Here is a 21,008-nt window from a genome sequence, read left to right as displayed (position 1 = left end):
TCACCATGTAAAGCAAAGCATTGTCAGGAACTACAACATCTAGTCCTTTTCCTGAATGTGGATGTAGGCTTCCTCACATCCTTCGGTCTCTTCACTTAATCCCAGACACACTCAATGATGTTGAAATCAGGGCTGTGTGGGAGCCAAACCATCACTTCCAGTACTTCTTTATGCTGAAGATAGTTCTTAATGACTTTGGCTGTGTGTTTGGGGTCGTACATTTGGGCCCAATAAACAATCATTTATATTTGTGAAAGCTTTCTTTGTTTACAGCATTTTTTCACACCTGCCTAAAAATTTTGCACAGTGCTGTATATATATAGAGATTTTTTTTTCCTTTTGAAAAAATGGTCCGTTGACTCACTTTCAAATCATTCTTTTGTATATCAAAATATTAGTTAAAACCCTGAAATTGTTAACGAATTGATTTGGTACAGGTGCAACAAACAAATACGAATTATTTTTCCTCATATTTGCTAGTTAAAATATGAGGGGAAATCCTTCAAGCCCTCCTACAAAAAAAACAATACGCATTTCACATTGGAAAAGACAGCTACTGGCAATTTCTCAATTGTATGTAGTTATATTTCACAATGATGCAAAATAAAGCATGTAGAATACTTTTCAACATTAATTTCTTAGTAACATAAATAAAGAAAAAGCTATTTTCATTCAACTTCAATGCTGGATTAAGGATATAGGATAAATTGCATAACAAGAAAAATATTAATAGATTGTCAAATCCAAATAAAACTAAATTCTGGACTTTCTACATGGCACTCTAATTAGAAAATAGAAAATAATTGTTATTAAATATGTGCAGATTTTTCGCTTTCAAGCACTAGGATATCTCAAATCATCAAATCAAATTTTTAGAAGATTTTTTGTTAAACCTCCATTTGGCATAAAAAAATTAGTGTTCAAAGTCTGGATACACGACTACCATACTACGTGAAGTAACTGCTGAAAATCTACTAGTGAATGCAGCATTACAGACAGTCTGTACTGCAAAAATCAAACCAACCAACCAGCTGATCTACACCACGGCAAGAGTAGTCGTTGACATGGTTGGCTACAGGATGAACAGCCACAAAGAGCAGGACCCTCCATGGAGAAGAAGACTAGAGGCCAAGAGCAAAACAGCATGGGGGGAAGTTAGCCAACAATCAGAAATGCAGAAAGGTGTGATGAATGGGTGCCCTATTAACCCGCTCAGTTTTCTGCCATTTTCAGTCAGAACTGTGTCATTCCTCTGTCTATGTGCAATCTCACTGAGGAGCTTAGCTCATGTTTTCACTCCAACTGCCACACTGTGGCTCCGCTGAAAACCAGGAGGCCTGAAACTAAATCTGAACCCTGGCTGTCAGACACGAGTGCCGCAGAGCTGAGTGCAAGTACAAAAAGGACAATCTGCAGGTGTCACTTCAAAGGGATTGCTGAAATCATTATCAGCAACCAGTGAAAGATGGCAAAAGAAAATAGTTATCTGCTATTATTCTGTCAAACTGTGACAAACCTCACGTTTTATTTAAGACGAATGCCTCACGGAGAGTTTGCATTGAATCCTCTCCTGCTGTTTGTGAAAGCTTCTCTTTTTTTATTGGTGAAGTCATTTCCACAAAGACTCAGATCATCTGCTGATGACCCCTCAGTGTCTGTCCCCTGTCCTGTTGTTATCAACAAGTTTAAGCCTGTGACTTCGTTCTCTTTACAGGAGATTGATGATCACTTGAAACCATTCGGTTCATTAAATGATGCTGTACCTTCTTATCTATTTAAAGAGGTGTTTCCCACTGTAGGGCCGTCTGTTCTAGCAGTGGTCAATAGCAGTCTGCCTTTTTGGAATAACATTCTAGAGGTTTTCCACTCTGGTTTCAGAACTTAATACAGCACTGAAACCGCTCTTTTACGAGTTTTAACAACTGCTACTGACTCTGGCGATTGTGTTGTTCTTAACCTTTTAAATTTAACTGTTGCATTTGACACAGTGGATCTTGAAATTTTACTCTCTTGTTGGGACCAGATCATTATTATCAGGAAGTCCTAAAAACTCCCTGAAAAGCCTTCAGCTAATCCAAAATGCTGCAGCAAGAGTCCTGACAGGGACTAGAAAGCGAGAGCAGATTTCTCCTGTTTTGGCTTCCTGTTAAATCCAGAATTCAAAATCCTGCTCCTCACATACAAGGTCTTAAATAATCAGGCCCCATCTTATCTTAATGACCTTGTAGTACCATATCACCCTATTAGAGCACTTCGCTCTCGCTCTGCAGGCCTACTTGTTGTTCCTAGAGTATTTAAAAGTAGAATGGGAGGCAGAGCCTTCAGTTTTCAGGCCCCTCTTCTGTGGAACCAGCTTCCAGTTTGGATTCAGGAGACAGACACTATCTCTACTTTCAAGATTAGGCTTCAAACTTTCCTTTTTGCTAAAGCATATAGTTAGGGCTGGACCAGGTGACCCTGAATCCTCCCTTAGTTATGCTGCAATAGACGTAGGCTGCCGGGGACTCCCATGATGCACTGGGTGTTTCTTCTTCACTCACTATGTATTAACAGACCTCTCTGCATTGAATCATATCTGTTATTAACCTCTGTCTCTCTTCCACAGCATGTCTTTTATCCTGTCTTCCTTCTCTCACCCCAACCAATCACAGCAGATGGCCCCGCCCCTCCCTGAGCCTGGTTCTGCTGGAGGTTTCTTCCTGTTAAAAGGGAGTTTTTCCTTCCCACTGTCACCAAAGTGCTGCTCATAGGGGGTCATATGATTGTTGGGTTTTTGTTGGGCTGTATAAATAAAATTGAATTGAATTGAACCAGTGCATGAACATCAAGGGCATAGCCCTGGAGTTATTTAGATCCGACTTAGCAGATTGAACTTTCTGTGGTCGCCTTGGTGACTACAAATACTCCTCCACTCCTTTTCAGGGCTCAGTTTGATTATTTTCATGAACCCAGATTTTTGTCCTTCTTAAAAAGAATGAAGCATATTCTGCTAGATTGCTGCTCAAGTGTCTTGAAAACATAAAGGCCTGCATGGCTCTCAACTTTTTAAATTTTAATGAGAAAAAGTCAGAAGTGATGGTGTTTGGTGATAACACTCAACCTGGGTTCCTTTGTTCAGTACGTAGAGTAGAGCTCCTGGTGATCTGAGATGGAATGAGCCTTTATGAGGTGTTTTGACAGTTCAGTAAAGTCTTGCTAAGTGTTCTGAACATCAACTACTGGTCAAATCTTTAACTGCTAGTGGGGGGGGGGGGGGGGCTGTGTGCCTGCCCCTCCATAGTGGTGCTATGTGATGTGACAGCTAAAGGAGGGAAAGAAACTAATGAATGTTTGTTTTGTTTTGTTTTTGTACAGTCCAATAACACAAACTAAGCAACCCAACGAGGCAACAGTAAAGAAACAACTCCCCTGTTTTGCAACGTAAAGTTGGTGTTTTTGTCAATTAAGTCTGGTGAACTGTAGCAGCTTCACTTCCTTGTTAAAAAGAAGCAGATCAAGAAGTGAAAATGTCTTATATACAGTGCTCAAGTCATGATGACTCTTTTAGGTTACTTCGGGGCGCCACAGAAGTACATTGCTTTAGGTTTTGCGCCAGCTGCCACTGCTCTCTGCTCTCTGCTTGGGAAAGTGCCTACTGTCATCTACTGGAGTTAACAAATTGTGTGGATCAAACTCACACATAACTGACTGAAAATAGTTTACCCAGTGAAAGTATTATTATTTAAACCATGTTTTTTTAAGTTTTAAATGTTGATGAGAAAAGGTGATGGTGTGTGGTGATAACAGTCAGACCCCATTTGTTGATCTGGGGTCTCAGTACATGAAGCCAACTGTCACAAACCATGGGGTTAAAGTGGACGCTGAACTTCAGTTTGAGAGTCAGATCATGGCCCTGATTAAATCGAGCTTTTTACAAGTCTTGTCGGTTTTTAAACCTCTTCTTAAAACCCTTCTTCTCCATGGCCTGTAACATCTGTGATATGTTGATTGTGCTACAGCTCGTGATTTTTAAATATAACCTATGCAAATTAATGAAATCCTTAATTTTTTAAAAATAAAATAACAATAATAATGTATTGTTCCTTACAACACTGAAAATACTACAAAAATATGGAATTATGTAGCAGAGAAAAATGATAAATAGTTGTAAGTAGGTCTTATATTTTAGATTCGTGAAAGTAGCCACACTTTGCTTGGTTGACAGTGCTGTTAGTGACCCTCGGCCTTCTCTCAATGAGCTTGATGATGTAGTCACCTGAAATGGTTTCACTTCACAGGTGTGAAGGTGTCAGGGTTCATTTGTGGAATTTCTTGCCTTCCTAATGAGATTGGGAGCATCAACCCTATTAAGAAGACAACAACACTCCATCGTTACTTTAGGAACTGAAGGTCAGTCAGTCTGGAAAATTGCTGAAACTTTGAATGTGCAGCCGCAAACACCATCAAGTGATATAATGAAACTGGCTCACATGAGGACCGCCCCCGGAAAGGAAGTCCAAGAGTCACAAACATACCTCCAGGCTGTGTAAGGGCTATTTGATCAAGAAGGAGAGTGATGGAGTGCTGCACCAGATGGCCAGACCTCCAAAGTCACCTGACTTAAATCCAACTGAGATAGTTTTGGGATGAGATGGACCACAGAGTGAAGGCTAAAGTACCAACCAGTGCTCAGCATCTCTGGGAACTCCATCGAGACTGCTGGAAAGCCATTTCAGGTGACGACCTCATGAAGCTCATGGAGAAAATGCCAAGAGTGTGCAAAGCAGCAATCAAAGCAAAGGGGGCTGCTACGAAGAATCTAAAATATAAAAGTTATTTCACACTTTTATGTTTGCTGCATAATTCCATATTTGTCCATTCATAGTTTTGATGCCTTCAGTGAGAATCTATAATGATGCCATGAAAGTAAAGAAAAACCATTAAATGAGAAGGTGTGTTCAAACATTTAGTGTATATACGTGTACACTACCAATCACTTCATCCTAAAACAACTGAGATATATTTTCTCTACATAACTCCATCGCTCGCTCATCTTTCCTGCACTAAACTGATTTAAAAAAAACATAACTCGACATAATAACAAGTAATTTTATTTATAATTGATATAAATAAAATAACTTGACATTTCTCATATCTGAAAGGACACCCTCCTCAAATGTGTTTCTAACCCTATAATACCCTCAGTATCATATTTGATACACGAGTTTCTGAGACCTGTTTCATCAGCATGATCAATACTTTCCATCATTTCAAAATTTTATGGACTAAACTCTTTTTTTTTTGTCTAAAATTAACATTGTTGTTAAATAAAAGTTGCCAAAAATACAAAATGTATCAAATTATATAATAAATATATAATAAAAATATATCATACACAACATAATATAGCAACAAAAAATGTGGATTTTGTTATTAAAGGTTAATAAACATCTCAGTTCCAAAAAATCTGAATTTTCAGGCTATTTTTTGATGGGTTGAGTCTTACAGGGATAATATTCCACAAAGATATTCTGATGAATTTTGTGAAAACTTTGTGAAAACAAAAGATTATAACATTACAGAGGTTGACTAAAATCATTATATGTCCACACCATGTGCAAAAGGTTATAAACATTCAGTATTTCCGTTTGATACAGCAGTAATCTAGCACCGCCTACAAATGTAAGATATTCTAAAGCAGCACAAAGCCCTGTTGTTCTGCAGTATCGAGGGGTTAAAAATTCTCCAAGTATTTCCTGATGAGAGCTTCATTTAAAAAAAGTATCCGTATCAGTTTATGCCTTCAAGAAAAAACATACCAGCAGTGTATGTGGGCCCTGTCATACACCCTCCTACTATTAAAAAAAATAAAATGCACACAAACACACATATCTGGGTGCACACACACATATGCGCATTTCTGACATATATATTGACTATATATAACAAAAACTATGGATTACTATGACAAAAATATGAATAGAAACCACTCATATAGCCAGAAATGCAACTATCCTGCAAAAAATGTTAAGAAATTTTAAAATGTGACTGGAAAGATACACAAACTAAAGCTTCAAATTATTTGTGCATATTGGACCTTCATTCATTGAAGCAGTTCAGCAGAATGCTCAGTTCAGTTTAAGCAGTTTTTATTTATAGAGCCAATTAAAGCATTTTACACTGTGAGGTGAAATTCAACTGAACTCTAACGTCTAACTGAAACTGATTCGTCATCCTGTTACCTTCTAGATGATGTCAGGAATTTCCCACCTTTAGTGTTATCTTACAGCAATTAACTGTTCAAATCTTGTCCCGCTAACAGCCAAATATGGGCTCATTCACACGGAGGTGCTCACAGAAGTTCACATTTTCACAATCTGATGAAACAACAACCAAGTTCTATACAAAAAGCATGATATAGAACGTGTTTAGAAAGCTCTTCTGCACTGTTACCCAGTGAAGACAGGCCACTTTACACCTTTGTTCTATGCAGGCTTCTCCGCTTTCCCTAAACTAAACTACTGTTTAGCTACATGTGATTTTAACTTTACCTACACGCATAGTTTCTGCTGGATGCATTTGTGTAAAATGTAGTTAAATTATTCATTATGTGCTATCTATGGCTTTTTTCATTTTGATAAAAGTATATCACAATATCCAAAGCTAAAGACTAAAGACCAACTTTAAAATCTTACATATATAAGATTTAATATGACACTATAATTTGAACCTCTATATCTCTTATAATATAAATAAATTTCATTCTAATTTGATCCTTATAGGAGTCTGATGTATATCAGTCTGGGGGTTTACGGGTCAATACTGTGACTATCAGGTATTTTTTGCCTTTCAAAACGCCTCTATGAAACTTCAATTTCTTGCTTGAGCTAAGAGAACAGAAACAAAGCCAAAAACTGAGTTTTTTAAGAAAGATAAAAGCGAACTAGTATTGAGGATTAAGTAGTGGGCAGCATCCGCATCCATATTCAGACAGTCTTTCCATCGCTGATGTTCAAAACAATGAAACTGACCAAGCGAACCCAAATCTTCGCATCGAAGTTATGCAAATGCATAATAATCATTAAAACAAAACAACAGAGGCTCGCCGAACCAAAATGTGAGGCTATGAAATGACTTTTCACTCTCCATTCTCTTCTCCATTTCACTTTGGTGACAAAGAGCATCTAGACAAAGACTGTTGTGTTTTTCTTCAGGTGTTTCCCTGAAGAGTTCTCTCACTTGTGACAATAATTAAACCACTGGACCTACCTGAGAGGTAAAGAACGAGCGCAAATCCGTTCAGAATCATGGTGGTCTTGTTCGGGCCACCCATTGGCGGACGGGGAGGGGGGAATTAAAAAGGAGGATGTGGGACGGGACGCGGTGCGTTCTCGGCTAGTCCGTGGTGCGTTCTCGGCTAGTCCAACAGCACCGCTCAGTAAGACACACAGCCCGCTGCTACATTTACCGCACTGACACTATCCGTGCGTCCCCTGTTCTCTGCCCTGCGACGAGAAAGTCCTTTAAGTTTCAGTCTCCAGAGAAAAGAAAGGAGAAGCCTCGGAGGAAGGTCTCGGTGCAAAGTACGCGCCAGCGAGAACGCTCCGAGAGGGAGATTGTGACTGCTGTTGTGCCAAAGGTTCGCTTTCACGCAGCTCTGCTCGGAGAATTCAACTGGATGGAGCAAATGTGACTGGGCTACAGCTGTGCACACAGACAGTCATAACGCGGCTTCGTTTGGTCCCGGTGCATTCTGCGATCACAATGCTGACAAACGGCGGATGTTGGGGTTATAAACTGGTGATATCCCTCCTCCTACACCCCCTGAGATCATCATCATCATCATCACCACCACCACCTTTAGGAACTGGCGGATGAAAACAGTCCTTTACTTAGGTCATTGTAAAGAGGGTAGTCACGCTGTAAACTGCTTTTCCTATTTCTGTAACCACCAAACACTGCGCACAGCCTCAACTCACTTTGGCCCAGCGACATTTATTCTCAGTTCTAATTATAAAATCACAAACATGCGCATTTACACTAACATCACTGAAGTAGTCAAATATTCGACCGTTTAATAATTTGGATGCTAGAATATCTACACACCAAAAAAAAAAAAAAAAAAGACAATTGATGCAACTTTCGACCATCAGAATTAGTTCTGTAGAATTAGATCACGGAAACGGTTTTGCATCCTGTAATGACTACAAGGACATCATCACAACACTAACAGCCTCAGTGCCGTGGTAGCAACAATCTATAGACTAGAGAGAGAAAATTAATCGCCAAAGCCAGTGCTGGGTCTTACAGTTTTAAAGAAAATGTTAAAAGAAAAGAATTTAAATGTAAACAAAACAAAACAAACAAGCAATAAAAAAACCTTCTTCACCCACCAGCTGTTCTTGATCCACACCTGCCATGGTACTGGATCTGTGACCCAGTGTTTTGCGTTTGTTGGTTAATTCATATTTTTGACTTTTGTTATTTCTGGTTCTGGTTATCTTTGTTTCTTAAGTTCTCAGCGATATTAGTTCCTCCTCCCTCAGGGTTTCTCTTAGCCTTTATTTGTCCCGGTTCTGGCCCTTTTTGCCCCAGGATGTTGAGTTTTTTTGGTATTATTCTGTATTATGTTTATGTTCTTTTTCACTATTTGTGCTGTTTCGATTATTATTGTTTCGGTTCAATTCTTACACTTACACAGTATACAATGTGCCGGAATTCTGTTTCACCCTAAGCTCCCCATGGTGCATTTATAAGTATATCTCCAAGAGATATAAAACTAGAAATTACAAATAAATAACATGCCAAATTTCAGTAAAATTAACAGACACAAAGGTACTAATGACTAACTATACAATACTATAATGATAACTATACAATACTAAATGTACGATAAACAAAAACAGGACAGAGCCAATACGAAGTGGATTGTGTCATGATATTGAATACCAGGTTCAAGTTATTGTCCATTTCTAGTGTTTTAGTTCTTAGCTTCTACTTCCCACATAGCAAAATTGGTATGGCCTAGATCTGGCCCACACAATGTGCTTACACATGGCCCACATACCGCAAAGAATGACGGCCCTTTGGTGGCCCAGATCTGGTTTGCCAGAGGTGGCCCACACATGGGCCAGCACAAGGCCAGTTGCAGAAACACTGGTGGTCCTATGCTGGTTTCAGCCCCAGATGTCAGTCTAATGTCAGGTGTCAGTTTTGGCCAGCGGTCATAGGTCCCTTCCAATAATATGACGCAAAACTGGAATAAAATGTATCCATGGACTAGAAAACATTATTAAAGAAGATATATGTTAACACAGCCCAAACACCAACACCAGCTAAAAGCAAAAAAAAGCTTTATACTCTACCTATTCAGGTGAGCATCCAGACTAACTAATGAAAATGAAAACACAACTCTCCACACAAACAAACATACAACAACATTAGAGCACATAACAAACATATACATATTTCCAACACATACTATAAACAAATCAATAACATAAGCTTCAGCCATTTCTATGTAAATTAAAACCCTTCTTAACCATACTCCCCTAACCTGGGCACACTGGTCTGCTCCAGGAGCTCACAAGCAGGTGATTGAGCTGCTCTTACTCTTTAGCTCCACATTCTGCAAGAAGCAACCAGGACAGGTGAGTACTTTTACCAATTCTGTTAAATAAAAAATGAATGCCTGAAGGAGGAGCTTACGCTCAGCTAGGCACTCCCCTATGCTAACTGGAGAGAGCGTCGCAGATACAATACAACTAAACAAACGACTGGCAAACAACACACCAAAACTTATTAAATTTACTAATTGCTGTTAGTAAATTTATTAACAGCAATTTCCGCCAGCGCACCTCTGGCAGAGGTCAGAGGCCAGCGCGCCTGCACAGTCTGCATCTTCACACTTTTCTACCACACCACACAATCACTGGCCATTTTCCGGGCCATTAACTGCAGAGCTTCGCCTGCACCGGTCATCTGAAGGCAATTGTCTATGGTGTGAAGCACCTGAAACTACGGATACTGGATGCCTGTGCTGGCATTTCTCCTGCGGTGTTGCTATCAGTGTGTGAAGAGTGGGAGTAGAGGGTTGCATTGACAATCCAACACAATGGGCAGCACATTGAACACATTTTATAAGTGGTCAGAAACTTGCAAATAACTCATGAAAGAATAAAGTTACGTTGAAACCAAGCACACCATTGTTGTTCTTGTGACATTACCAATAAGTCTGATGTGTCACATGACCCTCTTCCTATTGAAAAAACAAAAGTTGTATCCAAGATGGCCGACTTCTAAATGGCCACCATGGTCACCGCCCATCTTGAGGAGTTTGCCCCCTCACATATACACAGCAAATCCAGCATGTCCAAATTAACACTGTCGGATTTGATTTCAACACTATTAAAGTGTCTATATGGGTCCACACCAGAGAGTGTTAATTTAACTCTTTTTGGAGAGTTGGTACGTTAACTCTGATTTAGTGTTAAACACCAAATCTGTCTGGAGTTGATAATTTAACACTTGGTGTTAAGAGTTTATATATTAACTCTCAAAGAGTATTTTAGTTTAACTACGTAAGAGTTATCTTCTAATTCATTCTAAAAAGCGGGAATTTTACTGTTCTGAACTTCTAGAAATTTCTTTTGGAAATAAACATTTACTAAAAAGATGCAATGGTTTTTGAAAAATATTTATTCTGAACTGTGCACCACAATTTCAAAACATTTTCTGAAAGATGTAACAGTGTACATGTTCTCACTTTCATTAGAATTTTGTTTATCAAAAGGTCTGACATGGTAAATGCAAATAACAGCATCTCATCACTTATTTCTTCAATACAATATGCATGTCCTTCATTCATCACTTTGTGGAACTTCAACGCACTTCTGCTCTCCCCCATATTCCATCTTCACAAGCATATCCTGTGTGGAGATTGAATAAAAATTAGTTGACACTAATTAATGGCACAAATAATCCAGTAAACAATTGCAGCACAGTAAAAAAAAAAAGGAATCCTCTTTGAGCCATTACTTGTGTAAAGTATTTTCCCAAAAGACAAGGACACAGGCAACAGGTAATACTGAACTAAATGTAAAACTTTTTCATTTTTACCTAAACCGTGTGCACAAAACTCTGGAGGGATCTATGCTAACGTAGAATCCAGTCAGGACGTCAGCTACTGCTGTTTGCTCGTTTTTGTTTTATTTTTATGGGCGATCGTTTTCAGGCTTCAAGTAGCACCATTATACCAACATTTCACATTCTAGACATTGTTTTAGGTGTATTTGACCAAAAGTTTGACTGAAAATTCACATGCAAGCTTTTTTCAAGGCTGTGGTATTTGCCCGCAAACAATACCTTTCAGCTAGCTAAAACAGAATATTATGCTATCACCGAGCAACATGGCTAATGCCTTTCACACAGCTTTGTCTCAACTCCAAAGAGCCACAGAAGTATAAGCTCATAATAATAATTGAAACAATCTTTGAAAAAATGACTTACCAAGCATGGCAAACAACTCAAATATGTAGAGCAAAATGTTCCGAAACGGCTTCACTTCAGCTTCGATTGGAGCCGTGCTGGGGGCGGAGTCTGTGAATTTACTCTGTTGGTGTCATAGCCCCTGTAGGAGTTCAGAGTTAAGAGGTCAAGAGTTAATGTTTCCATTGTAACACCTCCAGATTTGACAGAGAAACACTCATTTTTAACACTCGATTTTAACTACTATCATTTTACACCTCAGAGTTACATTAAAAGAATGTGACTCTGCTTAGAGTAAAATTAACTCTACTTTTGCAAGAAGACTATTAACACCAAAAAATTTAACACTTTTGAATTTGCTGTGTACTAATGTGCCACAAACAGGACTTTAATACCACCAACCATTCCCATGTTATTACGGTGTATCCATATAAATGGCCCACCCTGTAGATCACCTTCAGATCCCCTCGCAACCGCCTCAAAGGATCAAAGATTTCTTCACAAACCGGCCTCAATCCATTAAGCTCGGCACCCATCTCTCAGCTCCACTCTCATACTGTACACCATCCCACTCAACCATCATCATCTAAATGTACTTGTATATTGTTCACATGTTGAAATAAAATTACCAATCAATCAATCAATCAATCATCGGTAAGTATGCCAGTGATACCACTTTGACTGGTCTCATCTCTGATGGAGACAAGACAGCTTACAGGGCAGAGGTAGAGAATCTGTCCCACTGTCGCACTCAGAAAATAACCTGAAACTGAATGCCCTCAAAACAAAAGAACTCACCATGGACTTAAGGTGTCATGGTCTGGGTGGGCACCTGCAGGTCTCCGACAGCGGCCCCTCCTCCTTTGGGCGGAGTTCGGTTGCTCCTCCCTGGCTGACCACCTGTGAGCAATCATGCCAGCAGTATATCAGACCTGCGCTCTCAACCATTCATCGCCTGAGTATCTGCTATCCCCATGTCAGTCGAGTGGAGCATCATAACTCTGTCAGACGCTGTGTGATGTCTTACTTGTTTTTCTTGTCCTCAGAGGTAGCACCTGGAGTGGAGATCTTGTCTCCCTCACTCCCGCCTTCCTGGACCTGGGCCGCCTGCTGCTAACACGACGTGGCCTGCCGGCCCACCACTCACTTGCCTGCCTCCCCACGCTTCGACCGCTTCCGGGCTTCCGCCCCACCTGTCACCTCCACCTGAAACCAAGTAAGGCAACTCAATTCAACTGTGGAGGATCGTTGATTGTCTGCTGGATCCCACTGACCGTGATCTCCTCTTATTCCAGTGCCCCGGCCCCTACCTAGTCCTGTTTCTACCTCCCCGCTGCCTCTGCTGTTCAGCCGTCTCCTAGAGGTGTCTAGGTCGCCCTCATTATCGTAGATAATCCTACGCGCCACGAGTGTGGTGGCGCCGCTTTGCTTTTGCTTTTGTTTGCCTGTGGGCGGAAATAAATCATTTGTTCCCTACCGTCTCGCTTCCGGGTTGGTTTCTGCACCTGTGTCCATCTTTGTTCCCTCGTGCCGCTGGGCCGTGACATAAGGAGGTGCAGACAGGTTCACTCTTCTCTCATTATAAATGGAGAATGGATGAAATCCATCAACACCTTCAGATTTCCAGGCAGCCATATCACCACCGATCTCACCTAGACCCACAATGCCACGCCCAGGTAAAGAAGACCCTTCCCACGTGTCTTGGGGAAGAACAACCTGGACCAGAAGTTGCTGCTTCAAACCCAACCCTGAATTGAATAAGGGGATGTATGGATGTATGTATGGATGGGTGGACAGATGGATGGATGGATGGATGGATGGATGGATGGATGGATGGATGGATGGATGGGTGGATGGATGGATGGATGCATGGATGGATGGAGTTCATCACATATAATATTGTGTTATTATAGATAAATTTACCCAGTGGTAAATGAGGCACCCTAAGATAAAAGTCAAACCATTTGCTCCTATAAATTATGTATGATTCAAATATATATTTATGCATGTACATGATTGTAGAGTCAAGTATTGCTGCCATAACTAGGCCAAGACCCATAACAGATTTTGCACTAACCAACTAACCCACTAAAGCTACCAGTCTTTGAGGATCTGAATTAACTTTCAGATAAAAAATAAATAAACAAAAAACCAATCTGCTGTAAAGTCTCTTTTACTCTGCTAGAAACACAGAACAAACCCCAGGAATACCAGTTCAATCAATGCAATGAATTTCACTCTTATTTATAACAATATTGAAGGAATGTCCATGTCTCCTTTATTAGCCTATGGGACAATAAGCTTTAATGTTTAACTAGATCCCGTTTAAAGTTTCAGAGCTCTAATGTGCAGCCATTACCTTAGAAATAAACAGCAAAATCTGCTCAGGGCAAAAACTTTTAACTGGAGTTTAAATGTTTATTGTGTGTGCTGAATGACCAGATTTACTGAAGAATTTTCTCTTTCTGTTTGCTGATAGTAAATTGTGTTTATTCTTAATCAAACATGTAATCAAAATATAAGTCTGATTAATATGTTAAATAAGAAATAAAGTGCAGGGATGGAGAAGATGTGTCACCAACCCATCATTATACATGATTTTGAATAAGAGTAATGATATTAAGCATTCAAGTGTTGAACACAAAACAATAATTCATATTTTCCTGACAGTCAGTTATGCTTAATGCTGATCAAAATATAATCAAGTATATAAATATAAGTATGTCTAAGTTTAACCAACATAACAAAAAAGAAAATATAAAAGATAATGATTCTAAAACTCAGAAGTATCTGAACTATTACCGTACTCTCACACATTTCTAGGTTTTATTTTAGATTCCCTTTCAAGCATTCAAGTGAATCATAAAATTCAACAATTAAACAACAACTACAATTTGGAATTATTAAACATCCTGATAATGTGCAGTACTCTTCAGTAAATTATGTTTGTGTTCTCATAACACTAACTCTCACCCACTGAACATAAATCATGACAAAATTGTGACTTAGCGTGATGAGCAAGCAATTAATAAAACAATATTTTATGCATCAAATACTGTGATTAGCATCCTCAAAAGTAAACATCTATAACCCATAAAGAAAATGAACATGAGTACAATAAGTAATCACTCTCGCTGCAAACATTTTACACAGAGGGTAAGTTTGCAGTGGAGACACGTGGAACAACATTAATTTAGCCGGATTTTGGCAGCTCTGCCTAACATTCATCTCACTGTTGTGACTTCACCTGATAATGTCTGGAATTGTGTTTGTTTGTTTGTTTGTTTGTTTGTTTGTTTGTTTGTTTGTTTGTTTGTTTGTTTGTTTGTTTGTTTGTTTGTTTGTTTGTTTGTTTGTTTGTTTTAAACAACTTTTATTAAGCTTTGCTTCAGTAACAGAGACTAATCAAGCAAAAGGCTTATTTTTGGTTTTTGGAGGTTTTTTGTTTTTAGTTACTCCTAACAACAAATGTTAATGAACAACTTCCTGTAGATCTTCATAATAAAACCTCCTGCTAGGCACAGCAGGAAGTGGAGTAACCAAAACCAGTTGTTTCACTTATCACTTATTGTAACAATAAAATAAAACAAATAAAAGAATGATTCCATAGCTCAACAAATCACTTACAAATGATCTCTTATTTAAACCAAGTTCTCCAGCTGTGACTGTTGTTATGAACAACACAGAAATGTGTTAACATGATTGGATGTCACAACGCGTGAGGCCAGATGTCATCTCAGAAGATGTGACCTCCAGTGATGGAGAGGGAAGAAAGGCTGAGCAGGTATAAAAGTTAAGTGAAGAAGTGATGCAGGATTCTTCTGTTTTGTCCTGTGAAATGAGAGATTGGACCTAAGGCATTCAGTCTTTTTTCTTATCAGAGGGATCAGGGAAGACACCTGGATCTTGAGGCAATTAGAACTGGGTGAGTCTTCCATCTGAACTCTGCATTGTCTGCTGGGTAACACTCATAGTATCAGAGATTAGGACTTTTTAAACAGAGAGCCGAACCCAGACTTCCTGTACTGAGGTGCTGGTCCTGCAGCAATTTTTGTCACCATTTGATTGCATCTCTGGAGTATAGCAATCATTTTCTGTGTAAGAAAAGTCGTATGATCTGTGAAATGTCTATTTGTGGCTAATCAGATGCTGCCAACACCACCCCTATCGTGTGAAGGTGCAGGAGAAACCCTGCTTCACTTGGTGAGTTGATAACCAGCTTCATGTGACTGCTTATCCTGATCGCCAGTGTTTGGATAAGTGAATCCAGATAACTCAAAACTACCATGAGTATGCTGAATTCCCTTCATAGTATATGTCTCCGTTCTTAACCAATATAACTGACTGCAGTTTTCAGTTGCAAGCACTTCCTTCTGTAGGATCAAGCTATTTTTATTCTGTGTAGCTTTGTAGCTTGTTTTTCAATGATGTCAACTATAAAAATTCAGTGCAGAGCATTATTGTCGACCCGTTATATACCACGTAAATGTGTTTTTGTAACTGCAATGCACTACAGGACGCTATAGGGACAATATCACCTCTATCATCTGCTAAAGGCTGCTAATGATGGCCATTGCAATTGTGAATTTATGGACTGAATCATGTGTAAACTTTGGAAACTTGTTATTTTGGATTGTAAAATAAAATCTTTTTGATTTATTTTGAATTTAAGGACAGAAGCCATTTTAAGTTTGATATTTTCACATTATTGTTTTTTGTTTAAATACTACCAGCATTTTAATTGGTATTACTTAATGTTTGTATTTATTTCATTTTTATTCTGATAGTCCTATTGAGTAATATTGAAATACATTTGATTATTTATTGGGTCATTATTTTAATTTGCTGTGGCACAAGACTAATCAACTAATGAAAGAAAAACTGGCAGATTAGTCGACAACCAAAATAATCTTTAGTTGCAGCCCTATTATAAACACACACACACACTTCTATTGTTGCTTCCTTGTGCCTCAGTAATGCTTTCCTGATAAGATTATGATCTCAGTTGCTAATTTTAAGTCCTCTTATATGTGGCCTGATGAGGATTTTTACATTATGGTCTTCATTGGAGTCAAATGGGAAAATTAGAGGAAAATTGGGTTCCCAAATAAAATTGCACTTAAATACAGCATTATCACATTACACTTTCAGTAAGAAAATAGATACGTTTCTGTATTGTGTCCATCTGAATTTAGGAAATTTAAATGAGACAACACTGCTATCATCAGGTCAAACTACAAATTACAATAGTACTCTGATATCAGAATATCAGTCAAAATTATTATATCTAAGGGCAATGCTGATGACGTGTTTTTTTATTTTAGAAAATGCGTTTTACAATTTGTAAAGTAATTGATTTCAATTATGAGCTTACCAGCTATGGGCTTATTTATTGACCAGCAATGTACTTTCAGTCCAGGGTTCTGTGAAGTACACTGCTGTAAATTAATATTAATATAATAAATTAATTATAAATTTGTTCCGTTGCTGATTTAATTTTTGTATACATGTCGTATATATGCATATCTGTTCAGATCTTCAAATAAATTCTAATGAGACACAAACACAACTGAGTAAATATAAAACTCTGTTGTTACATGATTATTTAATTATTAGGGGGGAATAACCTCTCCCCCTGTGGAAAGCTGATTTCAATGTCGCTAGCCCACACTCAATCCTGATTACTGTCACATCTGTTGAATCACGAAGTCACCAGTCAGAACCTGTCTGAGAGTGTGAACGAGGATAAAAGATCTCAGAAAGAAACACATCATGCCATATATTGGATTATAGTCTCAAAGGAGCTGGAAGACTTTCTACTGTTTTCTCATCTGGACGTTACCGGGCACAGGACCTGGTGGAGTGCATGTCAGGTTCAGGTTGAGGTCCTTAAAATCATGTAAGGATTTTTCTTCGGTCTTGCTCGTCAGCACGAGGATTCATATAGGTTTAAAGCAGTTCACTCGTACCTTATTAGTTGCACTCGTGTTTGATAACTTGTGTTAGCTAGCTGACTTTTCTTCGGAGTTAGAGGCCAGCTTATTTAATTTTTCAATGACCACATTTTTTTTATATCTATGGTTGGTTGTCATTGCCATTTTTCTTTGTTTCAAAACCAGATGTAGCTGTTCTGGCTCCAAACATTTTGACTCTATATCTCGGTCTGATAAAAAAATTTGTTTAATCATCTGTAATATGGAAGTGTGACAAATATACACAAAAACTAAAAAATCAGGAAGCATGTAAATTTTTTAACAGCAGGAAAAAAATGTTTAAAAGTGGAAGAAAAGTGTTAATAATATAAATGGTAAAAATTGTTTAACACATCGATGGGTTTGGAGAAGTGTTCATTTCTGAGCTGAGCACTGGACTAGTGCTTGTCTATTACATATATTGTTTTTTTGTAGTTTCAGCACTAAATTTAAATGACTACCTGGTGCAGAGACGAGTGCTGTGACTGTTCTGGTCCTTACCACAGTTCTATGTTCCTAATTCAGTAGTGGGACGTAAAGGAGACATTTTCATGTACACATGCATGCAGATGGTCTGCCACCATGTGTGCTTACATATCTTCACATGCAATTCCCATAATTGATTTTATGAAAGAAACTGATGAGGCACCCTGATTTCAGGGAAAAGCTTCTGCAAAGTGTTCATTCAAAAGTTTTTGACAAAGCGCTTGCTTAGAGGGGTTTCTCTATCTTCTTTGTATTATTGTACGGGGTCTTTACATACCAATATGAAGCACCTTGAGGCAAATCTTTTTGTGATTTGGTGCTGTGTAAATGAAGCTGAATTGAATTCAATTGAACTGAATGTTGAGGCCAAGAAGACAATGACAGAACGCTGCTCTTCTTCAGATATCAACAGCTTTAACAGCTTCACTTACAACCCGCAATCAGGAATACCGTTTTACACACACTCACAAACAGAAGTGCTACAGTCTTGCCCACATCGGTTCTCGAGTGCATAAAGTAAATGCTGAAAGTTGACACACAGGTTTTACTTAACTCATCACTGTATGCTCAGTTCATGTGACTCGTGTGAGGAGATCATACTGGATTATTGCTTGGTGACAGTGGGTTTGCTTTTTTGTTTACACCACACTTGCACCCAATTACACCTGAGCAAAGGTGCTACAACCAAGCTCATATGCACACTAGGAGTCTAGTGGAGCACATGTTTGGTGTTTGGAAGAGACTTTTTCAGAGTACACTTCGATTCACGCCAAGAAGCTGCTGCATTGTCATTAATGCAACAGCTGTTCTTCATAACTACCTCAAACAGCATGAATGCCCAGACCCTCCAATACTAGAAGATGACAATCCAGATGTTCCCTCATGTAAACCGCAGAGAAGACTTACTTACAGAGAAACTTTTGCATTGTGTAATTTTTTCATTTTACATTTTCATTGTTCCACTGGAATATACAGTTTCACAAGTCATGATCAAATTATTCTAAAGTGTATTTGTGTCTGGTATATTAATGAGTCACACAATATGATGTACTGAAAAGATTTTATTCATTGCTGTTATAATGAGACCGTTGCATCTTGCTCTACTTCATCTTGATTGCTACTTTCTACTTTGAGCATCTTAATTTTCATTTCATGCTCGTCCTTTAGATACTTCAGCTTCATGAAATTCAGTTGCCAGCTTTTCATTGTGAGTCTTCTGTTCCTGTGAGCAGTGCTGGCAGACATCATAGCTTCTGAGGGTGTGGAGGGTAAACTGTCTTCTAACTCTGCCGTTCTGTCCATTTGAATTCCACCTACAGACAAGAACAGTTCATATGATCAAATGAACACATGGGAGAGCTGTTGGTGACAAACAGTAGTCTGAAATGAGAGAAAGGCTAAATCAGGGCTTAATATGCTCACTTCAGGTGTGCGTGATCCCTCGCCTGAACTGTCTAGATGGTCATCGTCTGATATGTTCTCTAAAGGTTGTTGGTGGTTGGTTCTCCATTATTCCTGTCAGAAATTCATCCAACTGCTCCGAGTCCTTGTTTGCAGGTCCTTCACCAGTTGTCAACCTCTCCTTCTGGCTTCTGCAACAATCTTTTTTTACACATTTTTTACATTGTTCTACAAAATCTGGAGACTTTTGTCTTCAAAAGAGTTTTCTCATCCTCAGTGAGGTTGTTTGACCGCTGTCTCTTTTCTGCTGCCATTGGTACAGTTGGATTTTCTTCTCCAGTTTCATAGAAATGTAAGCTATTTTGATTCCACAGTTTGGTTAAACCACACTAGCACTAGTGGTTTTAAGTTAATCCTAAATGCTTTAGTTTAAGACTCCATAGTCCAGGTGTTACTAATCTCTGAGGAGTCTGTGTTTCACGAAGTGGATTATTAGTTGGATAGTGGATTATTTTTTAAGATAAGAACAATCTTACTGTAACTTCATCTGTATCAACTTGACTGTGGTACGAGGGATAACAAAACCACTTTGGCCTACTTGTTAATGTTCATTTAAAGTGGTTTATCACTAAACACTAAAGTACTGATACTGCTAAACTCTAAACACTTACATAATAATTTATAATGGCAATTAAGCATCAGTCACTGTAGTATTTATAATATATATAAAAAAAAACTAAGTATATCCTTATTGCTTCCAATAAGTTCTGCCTGTGTCCTGGTCTGCAGCATTCAGCTGTGTGCTACAATCTTCCCAGGAGTGGACGTCTTAGCAACTTCCCCCCAGGTCACACTGTGGAGTGCTCAAAGGATTTGCAAAAACACAGTGCAGTTAGAAAGATGCTGAACAGGTCTGGCTTTTTTGGAAGGGTTGGCAGCAGAAAAATTATTTTCTCCATTCCAATGAAAATCTTCATCTTCATCTTCACCTCTGCACAAAGTGAACATGCTCCGCTTCCTGTCTTCTTGTCAGTTTCACCATCTACAGCACATCTCACAACCATCTTACAAAGCCTACTCATTCACTCTTGTTTCTATTCTTCTGTCACAAATCACCCGTGACACTCAGCTCCACTAATGAACAATACCCAGATTTCCTCTCTTGGCACCCTATCACATGCTTTCTCTAGATCTACAAACACAGTGAAACTCTGACCTTCTCTATGGTTTTTGGTTTCAGTTTAATTCAGATAGGTTTAATTCAATTCAGTTGTATTTATATATTGCCAAATCACAACCACAGTTGCTTCAAGGTAGGTAAAAACCCTACAATAATACAAGGCAAACAGAGCAAACCCCATCAATCCCCCAACAATCATATGACCCCTTTTGAGCAAGTGCTCTGGTGACAGTGGGAAGGAAAAACTCCCTTTTAACAGGAAGAAATCTCCAGCAAACCCTGGTTCAGGTCCATCTGGTCCAGCCCTAACTGTATGCTTTAGGGAAAAGGAACATTTTAAGCCTAATCTCAAACGTAGAGAGGGTGTCTGTCTCCTAAATCCAAACTGGCAGCTGGTTATGGAGACCAGTGTTTCCCAACCTTTTGGAGCCACATCATATATTTAACATTAGAAAAATTACACGGCACACAACCAAACAAAAATGTTACAAAAAGAATATTGA

At 38.8% G+C, this 21,008-nt stretch overlaps 1 protein-coding gene and 2 long non-coding RNA genes across 3 annotated transcripts in view; 1 reads left to right on the top strand and 2 right to left on the bottom strand.

Annotated features, from left to right (window-relative positions):
• Positions 1 to 7,745, bottom strand: part of gfra3 (GDNF family receptor alpha 3) — a 77,991-nt gene extending 70,246 nt beyond the window's left edge. The window contains exon 1 of the mRNA XM_026181348.2: positions 7,249 to 7,745. Within this exon, the coding sequence (XP_026037133.1) occupies positions 7,249 to 7,312 (64 nt within the window). The 5' untranslated portion in view covers positions 7,313 to 7,745. The remainder of the gene's footprint in view (positions 1 to 7,248) is intronic.
• A 2,914-nt stretch (positions 7,746 to 10,659) lies between these two features.
• On the bottom strand, positions 10,660 to 11,610 carry LOC145420446 (uncharacterized). Its single transcript, XR_013901758.1, has 2 exons — positions 11,488 to 11,610; positions 10,660 to 10,907 (listed from the first exon to the last, which is right to left on the bottom strand). It is a non-coding gene; the product is annotated as an uncharacterized LOC145420446 (long non-coding RNA).
• Positions 11,611 to 12,281: 671 nt separating this feature from the next.
• On the top strand, positions 12,282 to 12,942 carry LOC113028604 (uncharacterized). The gene is made up of 2 exons (XR_013901757.1): positions 12,282 to 12,442; positions 12,513 to 12,942. It is a non-coding gene; the product is annotated as an uncharacterized LOC113028604 (long non-coding RNA).
• The last annotated feature ends 8,066 nt before the right edge of the window (positions 12,943 to 21,008 follow it).

The sequence above is a fragment of the Astatotilapia calliptera genome, chromosome 2, assembly GCF_964374335.1.
Source record: "Astatotilapia calliptera chromosome 2, fAstCal68.1, whole genome shotgun sequence".
Lineage (NCBI taxonomy): Eukaryota > Metazoa > Chordata > Actinopteri > Cichliformes > Cichlidae > Astatotilapia > Astatotilapia calliptera.
Note: the sequence above shows the minus strand (reverse complement) of the source record. Positions and strands in the feature narration are given on the sequence as shown.